General features: G+C 39.4%; 1 protein-coding gene across 2 annotated transcripts in view; it reads left to right on the top strand.

Moving 5' to 3' along the window:
* Nucleotides 1–24,061, top strand: part of LOC146320296 (ras-specific guanine nucleotide-releasing factor 2) — a 60,174-nt gene extending 36,113 nt beyond the window's left edge. Inside the window, exons 11-29 of one of the 2 annotated variants that reach the window (XM_084728516.1) lie at nt 1,334–1,494; nt 2,270–2,336; nt 2,806–2,942; nt 4,012–4,094; nt 4,456–4,704; nt 6,803–6,895; nt 9,060–9,550; nt 11,737–11,862; nt 13,445–13,534; nt 14,205–14,311; nt 15,756–15,868; nt 16,939–16,999; nt 17,645–17,748; nt 19,505–19,589; nt 19,674–19,871; nt 20,647–20,726; nt 20,836–20,953; nt 21,048–21,116; nt 21,793–24,061. In XM_084728516.1, the coding sequence (XP_084584642.1) occupies nt 1,334–1,494; nt 2,270–2,336; nt 2,806–2,942; nt 4,012–4,094; nt 4,456–4,704; nt 6,803–6,895; nt 9,060–9,550; nt 11,737–11,862; nt 13,445–13,534; nt 14,205–14,311; nt 15,756–15,868; nt 16,939–16,999; nt 17,645–17,748; nt 19,505–19,589; nt 19,674–19,871; nt 20,647–20,726; nt 20,836–20,953; nt 21,048–21,116; nt 21,793–21,885 (2,525 nt within the window). In that variant the 3' untranslated portion in view covers nt 21,886–24,061. The remainder of the gene's footprint in view (nt 1–1,333; nt 1,495–2,269; nt 2,337–2,805; nt 2,943–4,011; nt 4,095–4,455; nt 4,705–6,802; nt 6,896–9,059; nt 9,551–11,736; nt 11,863–13,444; nt 13,535–14,204; nt 14,312–15,755; nt 15,869–16,938; nt 17,000–17,644; nt 17,749–19,504; nt 19,590–19,673; nt 19,872–20,646; nt 20,727–20,835; nt 20,954–21,047; nt 21,117–21,792) is intronic. The other variant, XM_084728517.1, reaches the window with a different exon arrangement.
* The last annotated feature ends 287 nt before the right edge of the window (nt 24,062–24,348 follow it).

The following is a 24,348-nucleotide window of genomic DNA, read 5'->3' as shown; positions in this document are numbered from 1 at the left end:
AAAGGCAGTGGTCCAGGACCAGCTAAATCTTTAAACTGTTGATGTGTTCTTGAGAAAGACACTAAATGCAGTACTCATTAATTGCTACAGCGTGCAAACCCTAATGAGCTGTCTGATCTCCTGATTAGTCGTGGATACTTACACACAGATCAAGTCAAAGGCAGTTTTCCATTTAAGGTGCAATAAAGGCAAGGAGTGTGCATTGTCTGCTAATGAAACATGCATGGCATGCTGCCGTATGACTGCACAGAAGAGCAGATTGTGATGTTCTTGCTGAAGTTGAGTCACAGATCAGGAGAAGCATGTCTTCTCTTGATCCAAGGTTTCTATATTTTTTAAATCTTCAAGCAGAGATACAGTTTTTGCCAGTGAATCTGTCCATTTTTTGAAAATTAATTTTCATGTACAGCATATAAACAAACACACACAATAACAACAATAACCACAAAGAAGAATATATAGGCTACAAAATAAAATAAAATATATATATTTTTAAATCCCCATCCATCAGAATCCAAGTTTATGTAGGAAAAGAGTGCAGGGGTTTCCAAAGTCTCTAGAATTTGTCTGATTTGTGACTGAGATTAAAGGTCAGGGCTGATGTCTGTGATATCCACATGTTGACCGTGGGGACCTGCTGAGCAGAACATTGCAGCAAGATACTCTTCCTAGCTAGAAATAAAAGAATTATTACCAAGGATTCAGTGTCTGTATCACAAAAAGTGTTTGTAATATGGCTTAACAAATAAAACAAACAAGACTCTGATTTTAAAATCCTGTGTCCCCCTGCGGTTTGAGCTGTTGGGGAACTTTTTCTGCTTGTAAATAGGTGTATATGAAGTCCTATGAACAAAATTAAAATGAGTTTGAATTCCATTCAAAATCTTGGTCCAGTCTGCAGAGCGAAATGTCAGACCCCGGTCATGCTTCAGGGATTCATACACTGAATAATCAGAGTAACACAGAAAAGTACAATTTTTGACATTATTCCTTTGAGAGACCTGGCTGAGAGCATGGCATTTTCCAGTTCTGACAGTTTCAAATGGAACTCATTCTTCCTTAAATGGGGACTGTGTAAAGTGACAAATTTGGAGATATTTGAAAAATCTTTGTGGGTAATGTTAAAATCAGCTGAATCTGTCCATTTTGATAATCTTCTCCTTCATTTTTCAGTGTCTTCATGTTTTCCAGGTGCACACACAAAATGCATGCGTGCAGAAAGGTTCAGCATTGTTGCTTTTTACACATGTATGTTTGCTTAGTAAACACGACCCTCAGCTTAGTGTCAGCTCAGTGAAATGTAATAGAATTCTGTGGCCATCCTGCTCCTCAGGCTCTCTGATCCAGCTGCCATCGGTGGAGCGTGGTAAGCTCAGTAAGGTGCGTCTGGGCTCTCTCTCTCTAAAGAAGGAAGGAGAGAGGCAGTGCTTCCTCTTCACCAAACACTTCCTTGTCTGCACACGCAGCTCCGGGGGAAAACTGCACCTTCTCAAGGTAAGAACACCTTAACCTCAGCAGGTTAAGTAGATCTCAGAATGGAAATTCATTCTGGAATTGATTTTAACTTTTAAAGTGGCCATATTATACTCATTTTATATTTTTACCTTTAGTTCCTACTGTAGCTGCCCTTACAAAGTATGTGCTGTTGAAGACAATTTGCATAAAACTGAGGCATACTACTTCCTCATAACATGGCACCTTGAACTTTGACCCCCTTGATCGTGCACTCATCACAAAGGATTTGATTGATTGGTCAGAATAACCAGAAAAGCATGCTGATTTGCATGCTGCAAAATGTGGAACATCACAATAGTTAGCGCACACTAACTAGAGTTTTCCATTACATACATCAAAGATAGGTCTTGACCTGCTCAGATGGCAGGAGTAGAGGAAAACTTCTGTGTTGGTTCTTTTAGCCAACAACAGTCAAATTGGCCTGCTTTGCTCATACCTTCCACATCTTCATCTTCTTCTGCGTCAGCATTGGCAAGGAAACTGTAATCACCTACAGCAGGGTGGGAGGTGGTGCTGTCTTACATAGTGAAGTGAAAACATAACAGAAGAAAAGCCTGGTTTGCGATGTGTTGCAGGCGGTTCAGGAGCAGTGTTTTCTGTGAGACAGATTCCCTTTCGTGTGGACTCTGATCTGTGCAACTTTTAACGTTTTATAAGCATACTGAAGCAAGGGGAAAACCCAAAAGCACAATATGGCCACTTTAACCATAGTGCCAATACACTGTTGTTAATATTTGCTGTTAAACTCTTGCAGCAAGGTGGCGTTTTGTCTCTGATTGACTGCACGCTCATAGAGGAGCCAGATGCCAGTGACGAGGAGTGTAAGTTTACTGCTTCAATGAAGCTTTCACGTTGTTCAACACACAGTCAGCGCTCATTGGCTCATTTAGGCCTTTCAGCACTCATGGAGGTTAATTAGGTGTCAGATGATAAGTGTCCAGAAATAACTTTCCTTTAAATATCAGATGCTCACCCCTTAAAATGTCAGGTTTTGATCTTTTGACATTACAGGTCCGTTATTATTTTTTTTTTCTGAGGATTCATTTTGCAGATAGGGAGAGTGATGAAACACCCATGCAGCCCCACAAACACAAGTGCTGAGACAACGTCATGCATGTGCACACTTCTCCTCAACACACACCTTAACACTTAAACCTCAGGGGTGTGAGGAATGGAGATAGCAGGTCTGCTTAATTAACCCTCTGTGAGTGCATGTGTATTTTCTTTACTATCATCATTAAGATATCTGCTGTACTGTAAAAATCTCTTTCTTTTCCTTCTATAATGTAGCCAAAGCTGGTGGTCAGGTATTTGGTCAGCTTGACTTTAAGCTCGTGGTAGAGCCATCAGACTCGCCTTCGTTCACTGTGGTGTTACTGGCACCGTCGCGGCAGGAGAAGGCAGCATGGACCAGTGATATTAGCCAGGTAATACACAAAAACACACACCCAGACAAACACAGAATAACAAGAACCTCCAAATAGCGAGAGCGTGGCTCCACCGGGCATTGAGAAGGCTTAGTGATAAGTAAACACAGACACGGGTGCAGCTCCCCCGAGGTGAGTTCAACTCACCGCCTCAGTACTTCACAAACAGAGTAGGGCGATACAAGCATGTCAGACGGGATTCGATCTTATCAGACAAAAAATACACTGACAGGTTTAAATGACTTGTTTTTTCCTCAGCGTTCTATTAGTAAGACTTTTCAAATATTTCCACAGTAATTCTCAGCATTAGATTTAATTCAGTGTGAGTGCACAGATAACAAAAGTATGGAAGTCCATTTCTCATTTAAAAATATTAAAATCCTGTAATATATGATTTAGTATCTCAAAATAACGAGAAACTTTCTGAAGGTAATGATGTAGTATTGCTTATTTTTTTATTAAGTTGTTATTTTGTGAAAATTGCTCATTTTAAAAAAAAAAATTGTCATTATTTTGACAAATTAAGTCATTATTTCAAGTACATTTCCCTTTTTTTTTTTAGAGGTATTAATTCATTATTTCAAGGTAAGTCTTTTTTCTTTTGAGATGCTAAATAATTATTCCAAGGAATTATTTTTGAGATATTAAGTAAGTATTTTGAATTACTGTATTTTTGGAGATATGTTTTAAGTCATTATTTTGAGACACTATCTATTTTTCTTTAAATAGTAAGTCATTATTTTGAGAAAATAAACATTTTTTATATACTAGGCCATTATTTTGACAAAACATCACATTTTTTTTAGATACAAAGTTTATCATTGCAATGACCACCAAGCTGGCGGAAATATGTTTCCATACTAATGAGTGCTAGAGAGATTATTTCAAATTAAAATTTAAAGTATTTTTCACCCTGACATGTTTTACAGTGTTGCCGACACGCTTATTTAAATTGTGCGCGAGAAAATAATTTGCATGATGATAGTATTTTCACTTTCCCTCTCTCATTCTGTTATTCTTTCACTTTATTCTCTCATTAATTATCTCCCTGTTCTCTCCGTCTCTGTAGTGTATCGATAATATCCGCTGTAATGGCTTGATGACCAGTGTATTTGAGGAGAACTCTAAAGTCACTGTGCCTCATATGATCAAGTAAGTTTGTTGGTGTTTGTGAAGAGGAATTCACGTCTTTATGCCAGTGTTGTAAAAGTTTCTGATGGAGCATACAAGGGTGAAAATGTTATAGTTGTGTTGATGTAAATTGTAAACTATTAGGTGTGTGTTATGCTTTTTATATTTATTTATGCTGTTGCTAAAGAGTATTATTTAGTATTCTCTCTTATTTTTAGCTTCCTTCTTTGGATTATTATTATTTTTTTGTTTTTAATTTATCTATTTTACTTGGCTTGGTTTTTGTTCATCTATTTTCGTAACCTTTTCCTTGCTTAGCAGCCCAGCAGTCACCCACGCTTGGTTATGTGTGTGTGTATGTGTGTACGTGTATATCCATCAGATCCGATGTGCGTCTCCATAAAGATGATGTTGACATTTGCTTCAGCAAGACGCTCAACTCCTGCAAGGTCCCCCAGATCCGCTACGCCAGCGTGGAGCGGCTGCTGGAGAGGCTGACCGACCTGCGCTTCCTCTCCATCGACTTCCTCAACACCTTCCTGCACACATACAGGATTTTCACCACAGCAACGGTGGTCATGGACAAACTGGCCGACATCTACAAGAAGCCCTTCTCCTCCATACCGATCAGGTCATAAATCACATAAATATTTCCATATTAGTTCACTGAAGTGTTTTTTTTTAAACGTGCACATTTGTTCACAAGGATGCAAGGAGTGATCTGAGAGTATTTTTTAGCTTCCCCCTCGTTTTTTAATCAGGTGAATGATGTAGTCAGATGTTGCTTAATGTTTTGAACTCAGCATGCAGCTCCCACCACTGTCCGCGAGGTTGAATACATACCAGCTAAAATACATGCCAGCCTTTGAGCAGAGGCCAGCAGGACAGATGCTTCAACAAGGTTTTTGGCACAGCCATAGGAATATACTGTGTCCCTCTCTCTCTCTGCTTGATTCATGCTCTCTCTCTCATATTAGGTCTCTGGCTGCATCAGATTTGTGTGTTTATATTCCCTCCTCGCTTTACTTAACTTTTCAACTGGAAACACTCTGTCGTTTCCTCTGCCCGAGGGGCAGGTTTGTATGTAAAGCTTAACTCACCATGGCCTGTGGCTGCCCTCGCTGGAAGAGAACAGGGAGGACTCATCCAGAGACCAGAGGTGTGCAGGAAGGGTGTGGGCGTGTGGAGCAAGTCCCTTTTCTGAGACCTTTACTTAAACAGGATATGCTTCATTTTTGCCCTTAAAGTCACTCCAGGTGGGCACTGGAGCAGCCCAAGTGCCCTTCCAGTCAAGTTTTTCCACTTGTTGAGTGAGAGAAATAAGAACATATTTCTGGGTTTCATTATTGTTTTGGTGCTTTTAGCTATGACAGTCAAATGTAGGGATGTCAGAGTTGGTCTGTCACCTTGGTCAAGACCAGAATATCTGAACAAATAATGGATGAACTGGCTTGACAATGTATACAAACATTCATTAGTCGTCTCCATCAACATATTTTATGCACATTTTGAAAAAGTGTATCAGAAAACACAGTGAACATTTAACTTTTGACTGATGAGCTGTCTCCACTCTGACAGTCTCCCGTGGGTCTATAATGCATGCATGTTCACTCCACATAGATCTGATGTAACCCTCCACATCATTACACAAATCTAACATAAGTTCCATTGTGTCTTTTTTTTACATTGTTTTTCAGTTCTAATGGTGATCTGAAAATTGCATCATCTTGTTGCGCCCTCTTCCTCTGTAATAGTATGATGGTTTTCCAACTGGAAAGTTGGTGCCACCTACCTACTTATTTAGATTAACTAACTACTAACAATTGCATAGAACAGCAGTGGATGGAAAAAGCATTCATTTGCATTTTCTTTTGCTGATTTTTGTGATATGCTGAGATGGAAATTGTCGCCAGAGGATTAATTCTAATGACTATGGTAGTCCCCTTTTCCTCTAATACCATTATCAGGTCCAACTTTTAAGTATCAAGTCAAACATCTCAGCATCAAGCAAATGGATTAGCACAAACATTTATACAGATAAACATGGTTCCCAGATGTATCCTGATGTATCCTAATGACTTTTGTGAATTTTTTAACTTTTCATCAAAACTAATGACAATCCCATCAGCCTCAGATGTACTTTACTTTTGTGTCTGGTGCCAATTAACAAATGTTACCATGCTAACACAGAGCCGCTAGAATTGCTGTGGACTATAATATTTTATCTTGCAGTCTTTCATTTTATGAGAAGGGGATTTGCTGGCAAAGATTGGAGCACTGCAATTTGCTCTCTTTTACACATGGTTAGAGTGAATGGTGGGTACTTCAGTTTTTGCACCCTTGAAATCCCCCAAAGTCCCCATTTGGTTGGCTCCAATGCCCCTTGATTTTTTAATTTTACTAAATTGAAGAGGTGCCCGTACAAAACACAGTTTTCTGTATTCACTTTACACTGGATTTTTCTCCCAAGTGGTCATGTGTCAAATATCTGGGAGACTGAACATATGCTGCTCTTCTCTCATCCACATGCTGCCTCCTCAAACACACCTCTCCTCTGCCACAAGATTAATTTATCATCCTTCCATCATCTGCCCTCAAACCATCTTTTATCTCTGTCACATTTTTTATTTGCATTTTCATGTCTCACTCCAACCATCACACCCATCCATTTAATCACTGTTCTGTGTCATCCATCCCTGCTTGTCTCCTCATGTCCCCTCCAACTACAGGGCGCAGTACCACTCATTTGACCGTCTGTCCATCTCATCCATCTGTCCTGACTACAGTCTGAAGATCAAGAAGATAGCCATGGATCAGTCCAAGTAACCAACTCTTCTCTCTCTGTCCTCCCTCTTACTCTTTCCAACTTTTCTTGCCTGTTCTTCCTCTGCTCTGGTCTTGGTCTGATACCTCACTGATGCATGACTTTCCCCTTTACTTTGACTTTTTAATCCAGCTGCTATCTCTTTATATGAATGGACAGCTCACAGATGATGTACCTTTACCAGTTTGAAACATTTTAGGTTGACGAAACATTGACAGAAATGGGAGAGAGGAAATATTTTGGAGTCTTCACTCTGCAGCTGGTCCGTAGCATGTTCTCTCACTGAAGCATCATTTCCTCAAGGCTGTTTTTCTCTCTGTATCCATTTTTGTCGTCGCTCTTCAGTCTGTTTTATATCCTCCTCTTGAGCATCTTCCGTCGCTCGCTTCCTCTTCAGCATTCCTCCTATCTCTGCTTTTCATGTATCTTTCCTTCCTCTATCCTCCTTTCAGTTCTGCTCCTCCTCTTTCATTCTGGGATGCAATTTGTCCTCCTATTTCCTGCTGAATTACAGGCTTGTGTGAATAAATGATGGCTGTGTTTATCTATGCATGATTACTCCTCCCTTGATGTAGTTCTGTACACGACTCTCTGAGCAGTGTTAATGGCATCACAAAATTGATAATCAAAATGCTTGTTGATTAAAGCTTTTGCCCTTTCATTGCCTAGCAAATAAGGCGTTTAAATGTTGCAAATGTAATCGGCAATAAAAGACTGATGATTTTTTTCTAATCAATCAAGTGGATACATTTTTGTTGACTCTGATGTTCCTGCTTTAGGCACATAATCAGCCATCGAAATCATAGTCTGTAACTTTCAGCTTTAATGATTTTTGAGGGTGTTCACATCCACATTTTCTGAATAAATCCATAATTTTAGGGTAGTGCAGCAAAGCAATGATCATAAACATTATAAAATCCAAGCTAGGAACTTGCAGAGCTGTAAAGCAACATTTCATGAGCACATGTTATATGTTATATGAGTCTGGAGACAAAAAGCACATTATAAAGTTGATATGCAAAATGTATGAACAAATAGGTTGTTTTTACACATACATTCACCTCTCCCAAGTATTAGAGGAGAAATCAGGTCTGTGACCTCAGCCAGTACCAGTGTTGAGCCCAGATTATCTGGTAATGTGAGAGGTTTACAGATCCAATCTTAAAATTCCTGAACTGTTCATTGACTCATCTGAGCCTCCATTTTCATACATGCTCAACAATTAGGAGTGAAAATACAGCTGCTCTATACAGACTCATCGCTACAAGCGACCTGTTTGACGTTACATTACATCATTTTGTCCTTTGAATCAATAGGGATAATAATTAGAGCAACTTTAAGTTCATGTTAACTTGTTCAATTTCATAAAATCTGTGTTCTAAAACATCCCTTTATGATCCCACAAAGAGCTTAGTACAACTTATGTAGGTGAACGTCCCGCCCACTGATCACCTAGTGAATTACGGTGGGCAGTGCTTCCTCCTCTGAGCAGGGAGCTGACCAATCAGAGCAGACTGGGCTTTCAACAGAGTGTTTCAGACAGAGGGTGAATAAAGAAGGCACAAAAATAGCCAGTATAATAAAAAAATGTCTTATGAACATTAATGCCTGTGAACCCTTTCTATTAGAACCACCAAATGAAAATATGAACCCAAAAAATGAGCATGTCTCCTTTAAAACCGGTGAACCATGTACACAAGGCTCTAACATTTCTACACTGTTCATCTGATGTGGATGTAAACAGCCTAAAATTAAGGCTGAAAGTCAGTAACCTCAAAAACAGAGATTTATTTACAGCCCAGTGTGCTGGAGTACAGAAACAACACAATAAAAATTGTGTCACTTTTATAATACTTCTTGACTGCACTGTTTGTACCCACTCATTTTAAGTCATGCTGGATAACTACTGGATCGCTAAATGCCCCAAATGTAGCACTGAATGCCTTGAGGTGATGTGCAATATGAAGCTCTTCTGTGAGACACTTTTCTACTCTTCAGTTCTGTATGGATTCTGAATGCACAGTATGCCATTTTATTTTGACTCTAAATGAGATATACTGTCTTTGATAGTGGAATACAACAAAAAGAAAAACAAGCTGTTGTCTTGTCTCCTTTTACACTGCAAGTACTTTGATAACATATTGCCTTTCTCCCCCTTCCAGGTCCTTGGAGCTTTTCTTTGCCACCAATCAGAATAACAGAGGTGGTGAGCACATGAACGACAAATCTCCTCGTCTCTGCCGCAAGTTTTCCTCTCCACCTCCTCTGTCCATCCCATCCCGCACCTCCTCCCCAGTTCGAACACGGAAGCTTTCCCTCCACTCCCCCATCACTGGCAGGGTCGGAGGCCTCGACCTAACCAGTCCTCTGTCAAACTCCGGCATCAACCACAACACTTCCCAGTCCGCCGCCAGCAGTCCGACATCTGCCCACACCCCCCAAACCCCAACGTCTCAGACCACGACTCCGACCACCACCTCTCCTCCTCCTCCCTCTTCCACCTCTCCCCCACCCAACAACTCAAAGCCACCGCAGGACCAAGTTTCTCCCATTCCCTCGTCCCCGGACCAGAGCCCCTGCTCGAATGCAGAAGGGGAGGAGATGCCCAAGATCGACCCATTCTGTGGCAAATTGAGACGGAGCATTCGCAGAAGTATGTGATAGCTGACACACAAACAGTACAAAAACAATTATACTGCACAGAGTGGTGATGCAATATCTGAGTTTCAGCTCTGACACCAAACAAGGCTTTTTTGAGAAATTTCAACATTATACCTGGCAAATTTGTCAAATGACTAAACACAAGCAGCAATTCAAAAACTTTAACTTAAAGGTAAATATGCAGGATGGCCCCTCCTCCCCAGTTTAATGAACAAGAGAGAAAGAGAGACATAGGGAGTGAATTAAGAGACAGAGTGGTGTTAACGAGAACATAGCAGTGAAATCAACAAAAATTGAATGTGGAAAGAGAGAGTGGAGACTTTTAAAACATTGGCAGATGATTTAAATTGTCATACTGTGCTTCCATACTATGCTTAACCTATTGTCATGTGCACCTTGACAATGTGTGCAGTTTGTTCTGTAAACATACCAGTTTGTATACATTCTCTATGACTGAACACAAACATCTAGAGCCTTATTGGTGCACTGAAATGCTCATGAGGAGCTGGAGGTCACTCATCAAGTGACACAGTGTGAAGTGTTCCCTGTAAGAGCAGAACAGGCGCCTGGTGGGACATTATCATTATCTCCTTCCATTTGTGTGTTTGAGTCAGCTAAGCTGACTTTCCACCACACACACTCAGATCTTCTAATAGTGGTGTTAAACAGCCCTCTCAGACTGGAGAGCGATATCGTCAGGGCATCTGAAGCAGCACAGCAAGGACCAGCTACAGACCCTCATTAGCATGTGCACACACACACACACACATTATGTGTGTGTACGTGTAAGAGTGTGTGCATAAGCGTGTCCATGTGTGACAGCTGCTAACCGCTCACTAGGAGACAAAGAGCCATTAGCACTCGTACCATCGAGTCTTTTTCACCTCCTCTGCACGCTGTCTCAGTTTCTTTAGCTCTTAATCAGGCAGTGCGAATATGTGTTTTTATGTATCTATGTACATACAGCTATTTGCATATTAGACATATGTATTTATCTCTTGATCTTGCCCTTTTTCTTTTTCTTTTCTCTGTAACTAACAAATTATCAGTCTGAAATTCTGAGCATATGTTGAAGAGTCATCGGGTGAAACCTTGTTTCATTAATTTGTTTGACTTGACACAACTAATTGACTAATTTAAAAAATGTTTAGAAACATAATGAATACAGATCAGTCATCACTGAATGATTTAATGAGTGTGAAAATGATATGAAGCATACTATGTACCAAGGCCTTCAGATTTGGGACTGATGTGTAAAGTTGAGCTCGGACTACAGGAGTTTCGATTTACCTCAGACTCATCAATCCCAAGAACTGGAAGAGAAGTCTGAACCATGACTTTGGTTGGTACCAGTGTTCAACCCAGATTATGTGTTATTGTGAAGTATCTACAGATCCAATCTTACTCCCCCAAACTGCTCCTGGAGTCACTGGGGCAGCCCCAGTGATATTTATGAGTGAAACTCTGGGTGATTACATCAGTACTTTACAAGCAGGACCACAGTGGCCAATGAGAGATACAAGTCTACAGGGAGACAGAGCAATTGTGCAGCTGAGTAGCTGATGCTGTTGTAGAGCAGTGGTAAAACCTAGCCATTTAGCCCATTTTTCCCAAATCTTGTAGTGTGTGCATATTTGAGATAAGGGGGATTTAAAAACTCCTGTAGTCAGAGCCCAGTGTTAGACAGTGCTCTTCACAATTGTCATCAAAACACCAAGTGAAAGACTATCTTTAGGAAAAATGGTATTCATCCCTTCCAGAAAGTTCAGCTTGGTTCTTCTTTTAACTTGTCAGCAATGGCAAATCAATTGCTAAAGAGAAAATTGGGTTCAGCTGTAAGAGCTGTAAGTACACATCCAAAGGTTAAATACCCATTTGCATCCAAAGAAATCAAAGATATTCTACTTTATAGGTGTTTGTAGAGTGAATCAAATATCAAGCACATGCATGTTTGCCTTTAAGATTGCAGTTACATGTATATAAACAAAGAGAACAAATACAAGTTCCAAATGTATCCACTGGTGATACTGGGTGATCTCTGCATGGCTGTGAACTACAGTACAGTATAGTTCTCTTCTCTAGTAGAGCAGCAACAGTAATGGCCAGCACCATGACCATAACTATTATCGTCATTATCATCATCATAATAATTGTTATTCTTGTTCTTCTCCTTTCTAGCTGTGCTGGAGTCGGTGTCACTGGAGAAAATCATCCCAGAGTCCCCTCAGAGCAGTGAGGCAGGAGACATGTCTCCATGCCGCTCCCCTTCCACACCCCGACACCTCCGCTATAGACAGCCTGGAGGTAACAATGTCTGTGTGTGTGTGTGTGGGTGTAGGTGTGCGTGTGTGTGTGTATTTGTGTGGTTCATGACTCAGAAGTAGGCCACAATGCCATAGCCAGAGGCCCTCGCAGTGGGCAGTGCTGTGCCCACTCTGCAGAGCTGGGCAAAGATCCCTGACCCTGGAGAATGACATCTTTATTACAGCAGCACAATACAAAGCTCAAAAACAGCCAGACCATGGCATAAATGGACCTGTGTGAGTGTGTGTGTACTGTATATGTCTTGAGATTGAAGTTACAGTACAAAGTAATTGCGTTAGGATGGTGATGATAAGTGTTGGGAGCAACACATTACTGTAATTCCTCTACTTTTGGTGGAAACATTTAACGAATTACTTTTTTAAATTAACAACGCACTTGCGATCACAATCACTGAAATTTAAATAAGATTGTTGCTTGTTCCTCTTGTCTTACCTGATAACAGTGGACACCTGCAGAGGATAGCAGACAAACGCAGCTTTTTCTTTGATCTATGAGCTAATGTCAGTGAACTCAACGGTGATCCTTACAACTTACCAAAGGAACAGTGGTTTCTTGACATTTATATGTACCTCGATGCTGGGAAAATGCACAAAGCAAAGCAGGCAGACAAAGTGGTGGCTTTGCCGTCCTGTTATTTCAAGGCAGGATTTGTTGCCTGGAATATAAATGGAAAATGCTAAATATTTAATTGATAAGGAACATTAGTCAGTACAGTATATAACTTAAGGTATGATTTTACCCCCCAAAAAATATCCAACATACCTGACACAAAATGGCAACCACAAACTCACATTTCAGTGCCTGGATTCCAGCTGTTTCTGTGAATTGCAGCGGTTTGCTACTCTTCTCTTTAGCATTTGGCAATTTGTGAAAAGATTGCTCTGATTTCTTGTTAAATCTATTTTTACAGTCAATCATCCAACAGCTCTTTCTCATTTTATTGTCATGTGTTTTTTGTGTTTTTGCGGCATTCAAGCTGAAAGCTAACGCTGCCACTCAAAGCAATACAAGTGTAGCTTACACGAAGAGTACTAGTCTTTGCTGCTTTCTGGTGGTTGGAAGTATTAACTCATATCAGCGATAATGGGTACAATAATAGATAAATATGTGACACTCGTCACTCAAATAACAACACTGTCACAGCCTTCAAATTTGGCATTGGGCTTACTAACACATAGCCTGTACTTCACAGATTGTTCAATATTCTTGTTTTGTTTTTTTGTGTTTTTATAGGACAATTACATGAATAATAATGGCAGACTTAATTTTTGTTAAGTACATATTCATGTGAATATATCACCAAAAGGTTACAAGGCAAATGATCAACTATTCAGTTATTAATCAGGTTGACACAAAAAAATGTTGCTATGAAAAAAGTATGTTAATCAATATAATGGGCAGTTTGACATTTGGTTAATATTTGTGAACAACCTCATCATGTTTCATTATGTTCAGATGAAATCAACGTGATTTTTATTCCCTTGTGGCCCCTCCCCTCCATGATGGAAATTATAGCCGTATTGTTGTCGCTGATCATAATTATGTGTTTGTGTGTCTGCAGGCCAGCCAGGCGAGAACTCACGCTGCTCCGTCTCTCCTGCTTCAGCCTTTGCTATCGCCACAGCAGCAGCAGGACATGGTTCACCACCAGGTACACCTTTAGAACATTACTGACTTTATTTAATCAGGAAGTCATATTGAGATCTCTTTTATGATGAATAAAATATTAAAAAAATAATAAAAATGGAATGGCATAGAAGTATAATAATAAAGTAGCACAGATTTAAATGTAAATTCATATAGACAACAACATGACAAATTACAAATCATGCATTTTAAAATATCCTTGGCATCAGTGCTAATGAGAAAAAAATAGGCATATTATATGAAACAGTCCCACCTAAAAATAAAAATAAAACCTCCAACCAGTCTTTTTTGAATTGCCTTATCAGTGTGCCAAGCTGTAGTCTGTAAATTATTTCAGACAAATGGAGCAAAATGTCAAGACTGTCTTTCCAAGATGAGTATTTACTGTGGCACATATACAGTCAGTTAGCCCTGACAACTGGTATTATAAGTAATAAATAAGGTGGTATTATTTGGAGCAGTCCTTTATAGATAAAGGGATAAAAGTGCTGATCTCACCTGACAGAAACAGAGGGTCATCCCACCTTTTAATACAAAATGCAGTAATGGGTGTTAAACCTTAGAGCTGAGTGACAGAAAGCATCTAGATATTTAAGGTTGGAGATGTGGGCATATCATCAACATATTGTCTTTGTCTCTCTTGTTCCTTTTTTTTTTTTTTATTTTTCTTCCAGTGTTTACAAACTCTGAAAGAACTTGTGATAAAGATTTCATCATCCGCCGAGCTGCAACTAACAGAGTTCTCAACGTGCTGCGGCACTGGGTCTCCAAACACTCACAGGTCTGTCTGCACCCACCACTGTCTGCCTCTGTGTGTGTGTGTGTGTGTGTGTGTGTGTGTGTGTGTGTGTGTGTGTTTGTGTGTGTGTGTTTGTGGTCCCCTATTTTTGCAGGGATGATCAAGTCTGTGGTCTCATTAAAGCAGGTGTCTGATACATTATCTCTCTGCTCCACTGCTCTCACTTGAGCATGTAAACAGCTACACACACACACACACGCACACAGAATATTGTTGGTGTGTCAATTCGACGACCATCTCAGCCCGCTTCAGTCCACCTACCTACTCTTGTGCGAAACAGCCAGTGGTGCCTCTAATGAATTGAACATCACGGTAATTGCCTGACTCCCTGCATAGAGGTCTAACTGCATCGATCTGTTTTATGTATTTTTCTTCAATAATACAAAATGCTGTGATGACAGGCCAGCTTTAGTCGGCTTATTAACACAGAGGCGAGCACAAACACACACGTACACCCACTCAGATTTTTCTTTGGGAGGCCAAGGAACAAAGAGCTCGTTAAACCTGACCTTTGAACAGGAGTTAAATTGGGGCGGCAGTGAAAGTGAAGAAAATAAGGTGTAAAGGTTGGGAGGAATGAGGGGGTTCAGGGGGAGGAATGGATCATCGGAAGACATGAAGGATTATACGGCAGTGATGGATGGTGGGGAGAGTAAAAAAGGTCATTAATGTTGAGAAAGGAATAGACAATCACCTGTGTGGTCTAAGTTTGTGTCATATATCAATACAACTATAGCAAGGAGATTATAGTAATTTATCAACTGTTTATACAGTGTTAGCTGTCTCTTTAAAATCTCTTAGTGAAGAAGGCCATTAGGACAGTGTTGCATTCAAAGACCCCATGAGATGATTTTTGCACCTTCTTTTATAAGGTATTTAAAGCAATAGTTCTGTCAGTAGTTTTACCTTGCAGAATACAAGAGTTGTTGGTCTACCACTGCCTCAATCATATAGTTTGTTTGTGTTGTTGTGTGACTTCAGTGTTTTAAAAAGTTGGTAGAGTCACACAATAACACAAAAAATGAACAGATTGAGACAGTGGTAGACCAGCAACTCCTGTGTTCTGCAAGGTAAAATGATGTTTTTGTCTATGGAGTCTGGTCGAGTGAGAGAGAGTGATATTCAAGATAAGGCTGTGAAAATATTCTAAACATAGCATACTGCTGCTGAATCTGTCCACAGCAGTACTTTGCTTAGCTTCCATGCTTGTACTCTTCTCTGCTTCTCCAAACTGTGAGCGTGCAACCACCATCTACTGTAGGTAATGCATTGACTATGAATAAGTACCTCATGCAACCTTGCTTCAAATAATCCAAAATTTGCCTTTGATTTGTTGTGTTAGCTCAGAAGCTGGTTGCTGGTGGACACCATTACACGTCTTTGAAGGTCCTTTCAAATACAGAAATTGATTTGTGTTTGTTTTTAGGACTTTGAGATGAATGGGGAGCTGAAGATGTCGGTGATCTGTCTCCTGGAGGAGGTGCTCAGAGATCCAGACCTTCTGCCTCAGGAGAGAAAAGCTACTGCCAACATACTAAGGTACGGCACACATGAAAACGAACGTTGTAATCCCTTTAAACTGCACACACATATACCATACATAGAGATAATTAAATTCAGAATAAAACAAGATAAAATATAAAATGAAATAAAACTATATATACAGTTATTTATAAACATATATATATATATTAGGATAGGACAATTTTGAAAAAAATATCTAAATGTGATTATTTTGACTGATATTGCCATTGTGATATGATTTGCAATATTAGAAGGAATGATTTTTTACACTCTATTCTCATTTGCATTAAAAAAAAGTTTTTGTTTTTGCAGGGATTTCTACTAAACAAGTTTTCTTAAGTCTGTAGAATATGATGTGTAGGCCAGGGCATCCCTGCAGCACCACAATATCCTAATATACACATACACATATGCAATCAAGAAGTAATTCTCTAGTGCATTTCTTTGAATTTGCAACTGGGAGGATGTAAACAACAGCAGCAGGGAAGTGATGATAATATGGTCGACATCTTCACATGAATTTAACACCTTGTAGACAGTATTTATCAACCTTGACTGTGCCTTTGCATTAAGCATCAGATGTAAGTCTACTCCCTTTGCCCTGCTGGACTCTTGCCTGACATCTTGTCAGCTCTGACCTAGTCCACCACCTAGTCAAGTGCAACAGCTTGACCTGGGATGTTGTGGCGGTATAAGATGTGACTCAACTGTCTTTGACTTCCTGTGGCTTGCCCGGCCTGAGTCCTACTTCATCAGGGTATAAATAAGCGTATTTCATAGGCAATGCATGTTTCAGCAATACAACTGAAAAATAACAGATTAAAACAAAAATTAAGTGAAGTTTGAAGGAGTTGCTAGCTGGTTGCATCTGCATGCACTGCTGTTGCCATGCAGCCAAATACGCACAAACAAACATAGAACACATGTATGAAGCACTTGGAAATAACACTTGAAAGACGAACAGTCAAATTGTCTTGCATTTATTGTTTAAAGCTCCCCCATATTCTCTTTTATTCTATCGTTGTCTGTCTTGTTTAATTGTTTTGTATTCTGTTATTTATTTTATTCTTCTCTGTCTCTGAAAGTGCCCTTTCTCAGGACGAGCAGGATGATGCCCAGCTGAGGATAGAGGACATTTTACAGATGGTGAGAAAACTGCAGCACATAAAATCTTCTGATAACTTTTTTAGTGAGTCATTGCAGGTAACGGATGATTTTATCATGAGCTATTCTGTTGTATAAATTAGGCTGCAGTAAACAGCAGGGAAGAGAAACTTTCACTGCATAACATACAACTCTTGTTACTGCAGACTGACCAAGTGATACAGCTTTTAATTTGAACAGGGATACTTATTTGGTTCTCTGTGGGATGACCTGGTTTTATTAAGCCAGTGCCCCTGAAGTACTTATACATGAATACACACCTACCCCAAATACTTATTAATTTACCCAGCTCCCAGAGGTGAAAACAATCAGGATTTATGAGCAGCCCTGGTTAATTGGTTGGTTTAATAATGACTGGGAATCACAAACAGACACATGCTACCATTGTCAGATCCTCGGTCAGAGGAACACACTGTTCTATCTTCCGGTCAGATGGGGTAAATAAATACACCCTCTGCTCTCCAGGGGACTGCCACCTGTCATAAAACATGCTCATCACAGGCCGTCCCTTTATAAGATATTTTATATCTGCTTGTTATTTGTGTTTGTGTTATGGCCAGTATTTGATTTTTAATGACTCTGTTTGTCTCTGTATGCATGTGTGTGTCTGTGTGTGTGTGTGTTTAGGCGGACTGTCCGAAAGCAGAGTGTTTTGAGTCCCTCTCAGCGATGGAGCTGGCCGAGCAGATCACTCTGCTAGATCACATTGTCTTCAGGAGCATTCCTTACGAGTCAGTCCTCTCATAACTCTCTCACACTGTGATCAGCATCAGGCCAAACAAAACTAAATCACCTTTATGTGATTCTTCTGCTTATCATTTGACCAATTAATCACCAAAGTTTCCCTCAGCAGCTCCATGAGGATACTTTTAGAACGACAGTGAGGAAAACTGATGACATTAACTTTACAACTCTAAGTTTTTATTTGAAAAGACTAGAGTTTGACTGGTTTGGATTATTTGATGTCGAGTTGTATGAGAGGAGTACCAGCATAGAAGCTAAGCAATGAATCTCAGTGGAGCAGCAGCAACACTTAAAAAAGGTCAGCCTAAAAAGAAATCAATATTAGTTTAAGTGAAAGCTATATTTATAGTATTTTCACTTGTTAACTTTGTCATCAGACAAAGTTTTAAAAGGACAGTCACTGAAACAGTGGTTTCCCATCAGAAAAGGCTGTCTGACAGAAAAGTAAAGTGGTGAAAATATTCTAAATATAGCGTACACTTAAACTGATACTGATTGTTTTTAGGTGGAGCTTTGTTAAAATACTTTGTCCTGCCAACTCTGTCCAAAGCAGATCATTGCTTAGCTTCTGTGCTCGTGCTCCTCTCTGCTTCTCCTAACCAGGGCTGTGTTGACACTGAATAAGAACCTCATACAACCCCACATTAAAATAATCTGAACTATTGAATTTACATTTACCTATAAGATACTGACATCAGCTTTTTGAAACAACTCCTATTAAATTTTACTTTAGATTCTTTGCACTGTGAATTGAGTCATTTAATTCTTTGCTAATAGATTTTGTAAATAATTTTCTCACTCATTAGTTCTAATTTACTCCAGTTTCTTTTGCTCTTGGTGGGTGGAACATAAAGAGTAATTAGATTCTATTAGATTATGTTAATTTAACAAATGTAAATGAAAATGTCGATTTTAACATCAGGAGCTGACAGGAAACAACATCCTGCTGCTTTAACTTCTTATTATACTAAATAAACTACACAAAGTTAAAAATAAACTATGTGAGGAATCAGGCAACTCCAAATGTGACATGGTGCCGGGGGGAAGAGGGAAACCACAGACTGCAGGACGGGGTGGGTTTTATGGCAGCAGCGGCCAGCTGCCTCCAGTTTCTTGATGACCTCAACCAGGAGCCAGCACACCAAAAGGCAAACAAACAAACAAACAAACAAACAAACACACAACACAGCAACAACGCAACAGCAAGCCCTGGCAGGGGCCCTGGGGCCATGACATGTATTTATATATTGCATTATATATCATACAGTAAAGTAAAACAGGTTAAAAGCCTCATTATATATGCATCTAATGTGTTTTTTTCTGCATTGCTCTCTCTCAAAAATCTAAGAAAAAAAATTGGTATGTTTGATTTGTGAAATTAAAAGCCAGCTGAAACAATAAGGAAATTGACCTAGCTTTTAAATAATTAAAATTTGAGGAAAATGTATTTTGTGTTTTTCTCAAATCTTTTGACTAGATTGGAATACAAGCTTTTCATCTGACAATAATGCTACACACACCTAGTTCAGTTCCTTATTTCTCAGCCTTCATGAGACACCTTGTTCTTTACTCACAGTGTTTACTTAGTTAAAAAAAAATCCTTTTTAACACCTACTGAGGATGTGATAATATCCTTAAGTAACAGGTTTGTTGTGTGACTTATATCTGCTGTGTGGTTACTGTGCTATGTTTTACTGTCGGTGATCTTTTTGGACTCATCACATCTCTGTCCTCCCTCACTAGAGAGTTCCTGGGTCAGGGCTGGATGAAGGTTGATAAGACAGAGAGGACGCCATACATCATGAAAACTAGTCAACACTTCAATGACGTAAGCCCCTTTAAAGAATATTTTTCCCTTCTGTAAATATCCTGTCCATGTCCTCTTATATTCTCTTTTCTTTTCCTTTTGAAGATGAGTAATCTGGTGGCATCACAGATTATGACCCACACCGACGTGGGCTCCAGGGCCAGCTCCATAGAGAAGTGGGTCGCTGTGGCCGACATCTGCCGCTGTCTCAACAACTACAACGGAGTGCTGGAGATCACATCTGCGCTCAATCGCAGTGCCATCTACCGTCTGAAGAAGACCTGGGCTAAAGTCAGCAAACAGGTGGAATAACAATAATAATAATACTCACTGAGTCTCATACAGCAACATTCTCTTAAATTTCTCATATATATTCTCTTAATTTTCTGGTGGGAGAAAAATAAGAGAAATCAAGTCCAGATGCACCAGCTGTTCTTAATCACCCAAATCTGCTCTTCTGAATAACAAATCCCATTTGATCATTAAAAAAAGTTTTAAATTTCTTTTTAAATTAGTATTTTAAATTTTATTTTAAATTTTAACATATATGCTTTAAACATATATGTTATTAACGAATTTAGCTATGAACAAAGATAAGAGGAAATTTGTTCAGATGTTGCTTCATGCACGAGACCTGCTGCGTATAAAAACTAAATACTCTAATTAAAAACACATGCACATAAAGTTTACCTAACCATGGAGAGTTAGAAAGCAGTTATTTTGTCTCTGCATTGTCTTCAAAGTGTGTCCTCCTCGTAGAATTGATGCCATTAGAGATTTATGAGAGATAGTGAAGAGAGGCATTTACCCGTAATGATCAGTATCTGCTCTTAGCTTAATTCTGATGAACACTAAATCGATCAAAGCCATAATCATCCAATCACCAGACAGTCTGTCTCTCCACCTGGCCTTGCTGCCTATTCACGACCGAAGCAAATTTGATTTTGTCTTTTTATTAGGTTCATCTTATATTAAGAGTAAGTGGATCTTGGGTTAATGCAGTTGTCTTATCTGTCCCTAGTTGTTCGCAATAATCGCTTTAATTGATTTTTAAATGTGTATTTCTGGTCCTGTCCAGACTAAAGCCCTGATGGACAAACTGCAGAAGACTGTGTCCTCGGAGGGAAGGTTTAAAAATCTGAGGGAGACCCTGAAAAAGTGAGATGTTGCAGTTGTTTCCAGATGTCAACATACATATCACAAATAAGAAAATGTGCTTTTATTGATTTTTTTTATGCACATTATTCCATCAAACTTTCTTCCTCAGCTGCAACCCTCCATGTGTGCCGTACCTGGGAATGTACCTAACAGACCTGGCCTTTATTGAGGAGGGAACACCCAATTTTACCGAGGAGGGTCTTGTTAACTTCTCCAAAATGAGGATGGTAGGCACATGCATACATTATGCACAAACGGGAAAAATATTCTGTACATGTACATTACTTTAATGGTTGTGCTTATATTTCACATTTTCTTTAGATATCGCACATCATCAGAGAGATCCGACAGTTCCAGCAGACGCCATACAGAATAGAGCATCAAGCCAAGGTACTCTTCTCTCCAAAACGTTGCAATTTTTTCGCAAAAATAAATTTAAACTTAATTTAGATAGTACTTATAAAAACATAGTTTCAAAGTGCTTTACAAAACATAAACAGAAGAGAAAAAAAAACATTAAACCAGAGGAAATGATGATATAAAATAATTAAATATTAAGGGGATTTATTTTAAATTGAGTGACATGAGGTACTTATGCTTTCCTGTGCTGCTTTAACTTGCCATAATACACTGACTATTGATAAGTTCCCCACTTCAAATAAGAGACAGACACCTTGAGCACAACCAGGCTCCAGGGTGCGTAGCCATGTACGGCGACCAGTTGCCCTGCAGAAGCCATTTTAAATCAACAGTCTTCTGTCTCTGCTACAAGATATTCATCTTTCAAACATCCACTGAACATCACTTTAATCCCTTCAGTTATTAGCTGTGCCAATCAAAGAACTGTGGAGGGCTGTTTAGATAAAGCTGACCATGAAATCTAAAATCAATAAGAGTTAAGTACCATTTTTAGCTTACTTACAAAATCATTTAATTCCCTATTGAGACCATCTGTCTAGTTTCTAAAAAATGTTAAATATTTGTCTGTTTAATTGAAAATAACACAATGGTCCCTGTAGGTGTCTGGTCTGAAACTTCTCTCCCCTCTTTTCTGTTTTGCGTCCAGGTGACCCAGTACCTTCTGGATAAGACTCTGATCATGGATGAAGACACGCTGTATGATCTCTCGCTGAAGATTGAGCCCAGGCTTCCTGCCTGAGTTACAGCTGCTTGTGGCCAGTGGGAGCCTGCTGAACCTGGACCCCCCTCCTTCCAAGGGCACCACGCCCACGTAATCTCATCAATCAAGAGGAAATCGGGAAGTTTTGAGAGCGACATGAAAAAGGAGAAAAGAGCGATAAAGACTGAAATGAGAGAGGGAGAAGCTTGAGAGTTTGACGAGAGACTGAATGAGCGCGAGATGGATTTTCTGAGGACTGATTGTCTTTAAGCAGAGGTTTGGTTGCATTGCGTTGAAGGTTTTGAGGAGATGACATGTCTCTGTTTGTGCTCATCATTCCTCGGTCGAGATTGTGGTGCACCTGGCATCACACTTCCTCAGACCGGCCTGAGAGTGCAGGAGAGGCTTGGAGCATGGAGTAAACGGATGAAATACGGTGGACATAACAGAGATGTAGCATATACAGATAGTGTGACAGAGAGATGTCTGAGCTCGTGTCTCTGTGCTGTTGTCTGTGTTCCGTTGCCTGTGCATTTCTGTGCCATGTCCTGGAGCAATAGCCCCAAAAAATGCTTTCTGTCATGATGGTCACTGCGTAAAATTTTTTTGCATGATTTCAGCTTGGGATGTAACTGTCTATAAATGGCCTTCAAACCTGCCCCCCGACCCTCAGCTTAGCATGCTTCACTCTCCACCAGGGTGACTCTCTAAGCCACTATGCATCCTCAGTGGGCTGGGAACGGCAAAACGCCTGTAAGCCTTCAGATATAATGTAGAAATACACTAATGAAACACATAAAGATCATTTAAAATGGAAAAAAAAAATTGATATATTTTGACAAAGTTGCTTATTTTTCCAACAGTAAAACAATTAATTCTGTATTTGTCTTCATCTAAAGACTTCCCATGAGAATGAAGAGCTCTTTTTTTAAAAAAAAAATGTCCACATGAATGATACAAAATTAAAAACTTTATCAGTGCCTTCCACTAGTGTAGGTCATGTCCCCCCACAATAACCAATTTACACATAAACTTTTATATTGAAATCCCACTTAGAAATCTTATGACTTCCTGTAACATCTGACCTGTAGTTTCACTCTTTCTTTTTCCCAAAAATAGGTCATGTAGACTGAACAGTAGCATGTTAGTGTGAACACAGTGAAGTCTTCGCAGCATCTAATTGTCAGCAAATATCTCCCTCTAGTGTTTAAACATTGTTAGAACCTCTACTGACCCAAAGCTTTCGCTGCATTTGTGTGATTTTTTTGGCTTTTACAACAAATTGTCAGATATTGACTGACGTGTGTAGTCAGGTCCCAGTGTGTAACTCTTGGATGTAGGCTGGGACAGTTTTTTGCACTCTCTGAGATGTAGCTTTGCTTGAGTGACAGTATGATCGTTATTTACCATGCTATTTATTTCATCAGATACTGTATTTATCTTATTTTTGTATATAGTGACTCCAGTCCACACATATCATATGATTGATGAACAAATACTTTGAATTGTCATGCTGTGAATATAGATTTTATTGGGGTTTTTTTGTCTCTTTTGCTTTTATTTTGAATTCTAGTTTTGCATCCCAGGCTCTTATATGGCAAGAAATCTGTTTATTCTAAAAAAAAAAAGAGAAAAAAAAGTCTTTTGAAAGTTAAAAAAAATGTAGCATTTGAATAATGAGAATTTGTTTTCTGTATTGCTGATATGATGAACATAGTTGTCCTGCATGCACACAGAACAACTGCATGTTGTGCATGTCTGAGTGGACGCTCCCTGTACGTCCGCCCTCTGCTTCTCTATATAAATATTGTCTCTGTAGCTGTCGAGAGGCTCTGCTAAAACAATATTTTGTCCATCAGATCTGGCACGTTTGTCTCTTAGTGTGTACCTCACAAAGTCGAGCATAACTTTTAGGGTGATGTCATCTGCAGAACAGCCTGTTGTTATGCAGTATCTGTGTTGGACGTTCTGCAGCAGGCCTCAGTGAAAACAGAGAACTTTCCTCCTTATTCCACATTGATCAGAGGAAATGTTTTCAGGCTTTGCTTTTTGAAAAAACTTGTCCTTTGCACTGCGTCTGTGGTTTTGAGTGTCTGTTTCACATGCAGGTTTGGGAATACAGGATGCTGTGTTTGTGTGTATGTAATATTCTGTTTGTGTATTTGTTTGCATTTTTCACTTGTAGGTGCAGGGGAAATAAATTCAACATGCCTTATGTGTCTGTGTGTTTCCTTGGGCAGTGCAATAAGTTCAGTGATATTAAGGTTCCTCCTCTGGTAACAGCTGCACTTATTTTTAACTCCTTTGTCAATTTTTCATCATGCTGTAGGGCTGCAACAATCTCTGGTGCATCAACAAACAATACTGGAGCAAACTCTGGGGGACAAAGAAAGAATTACCTTTGTATGTTTTGGTTATTAAAGAGACCATTCACTCCAAAATCATCACATTTTTCTTCTCACCTGTAGTGCTATTTATTTATCTTGATTGTTTTGGTGTGAG

The sequence above is a fragment of the Lutjanus erythropterus genome, chromosome 10 (genome assembly GCF_056507025.1).
Source record: "Lutjanus erythropterus isolate fLutEry1 chromosome 10, fLutEry1.hap2, whole genome shotgun sequence".
NCBI classification, from domain to species: domain Eukaryota; kingdom Metazoa; phylum Chordata; class Actinopteri; order Lutjaniformes; family Lutjanidae; genus Lutjanus; species Lutjanus erythropterus.
Note: the sequence above shows the minus strand (reverse complement) of the source record. Positions and strands in the feature narration are given on the sequence as shown.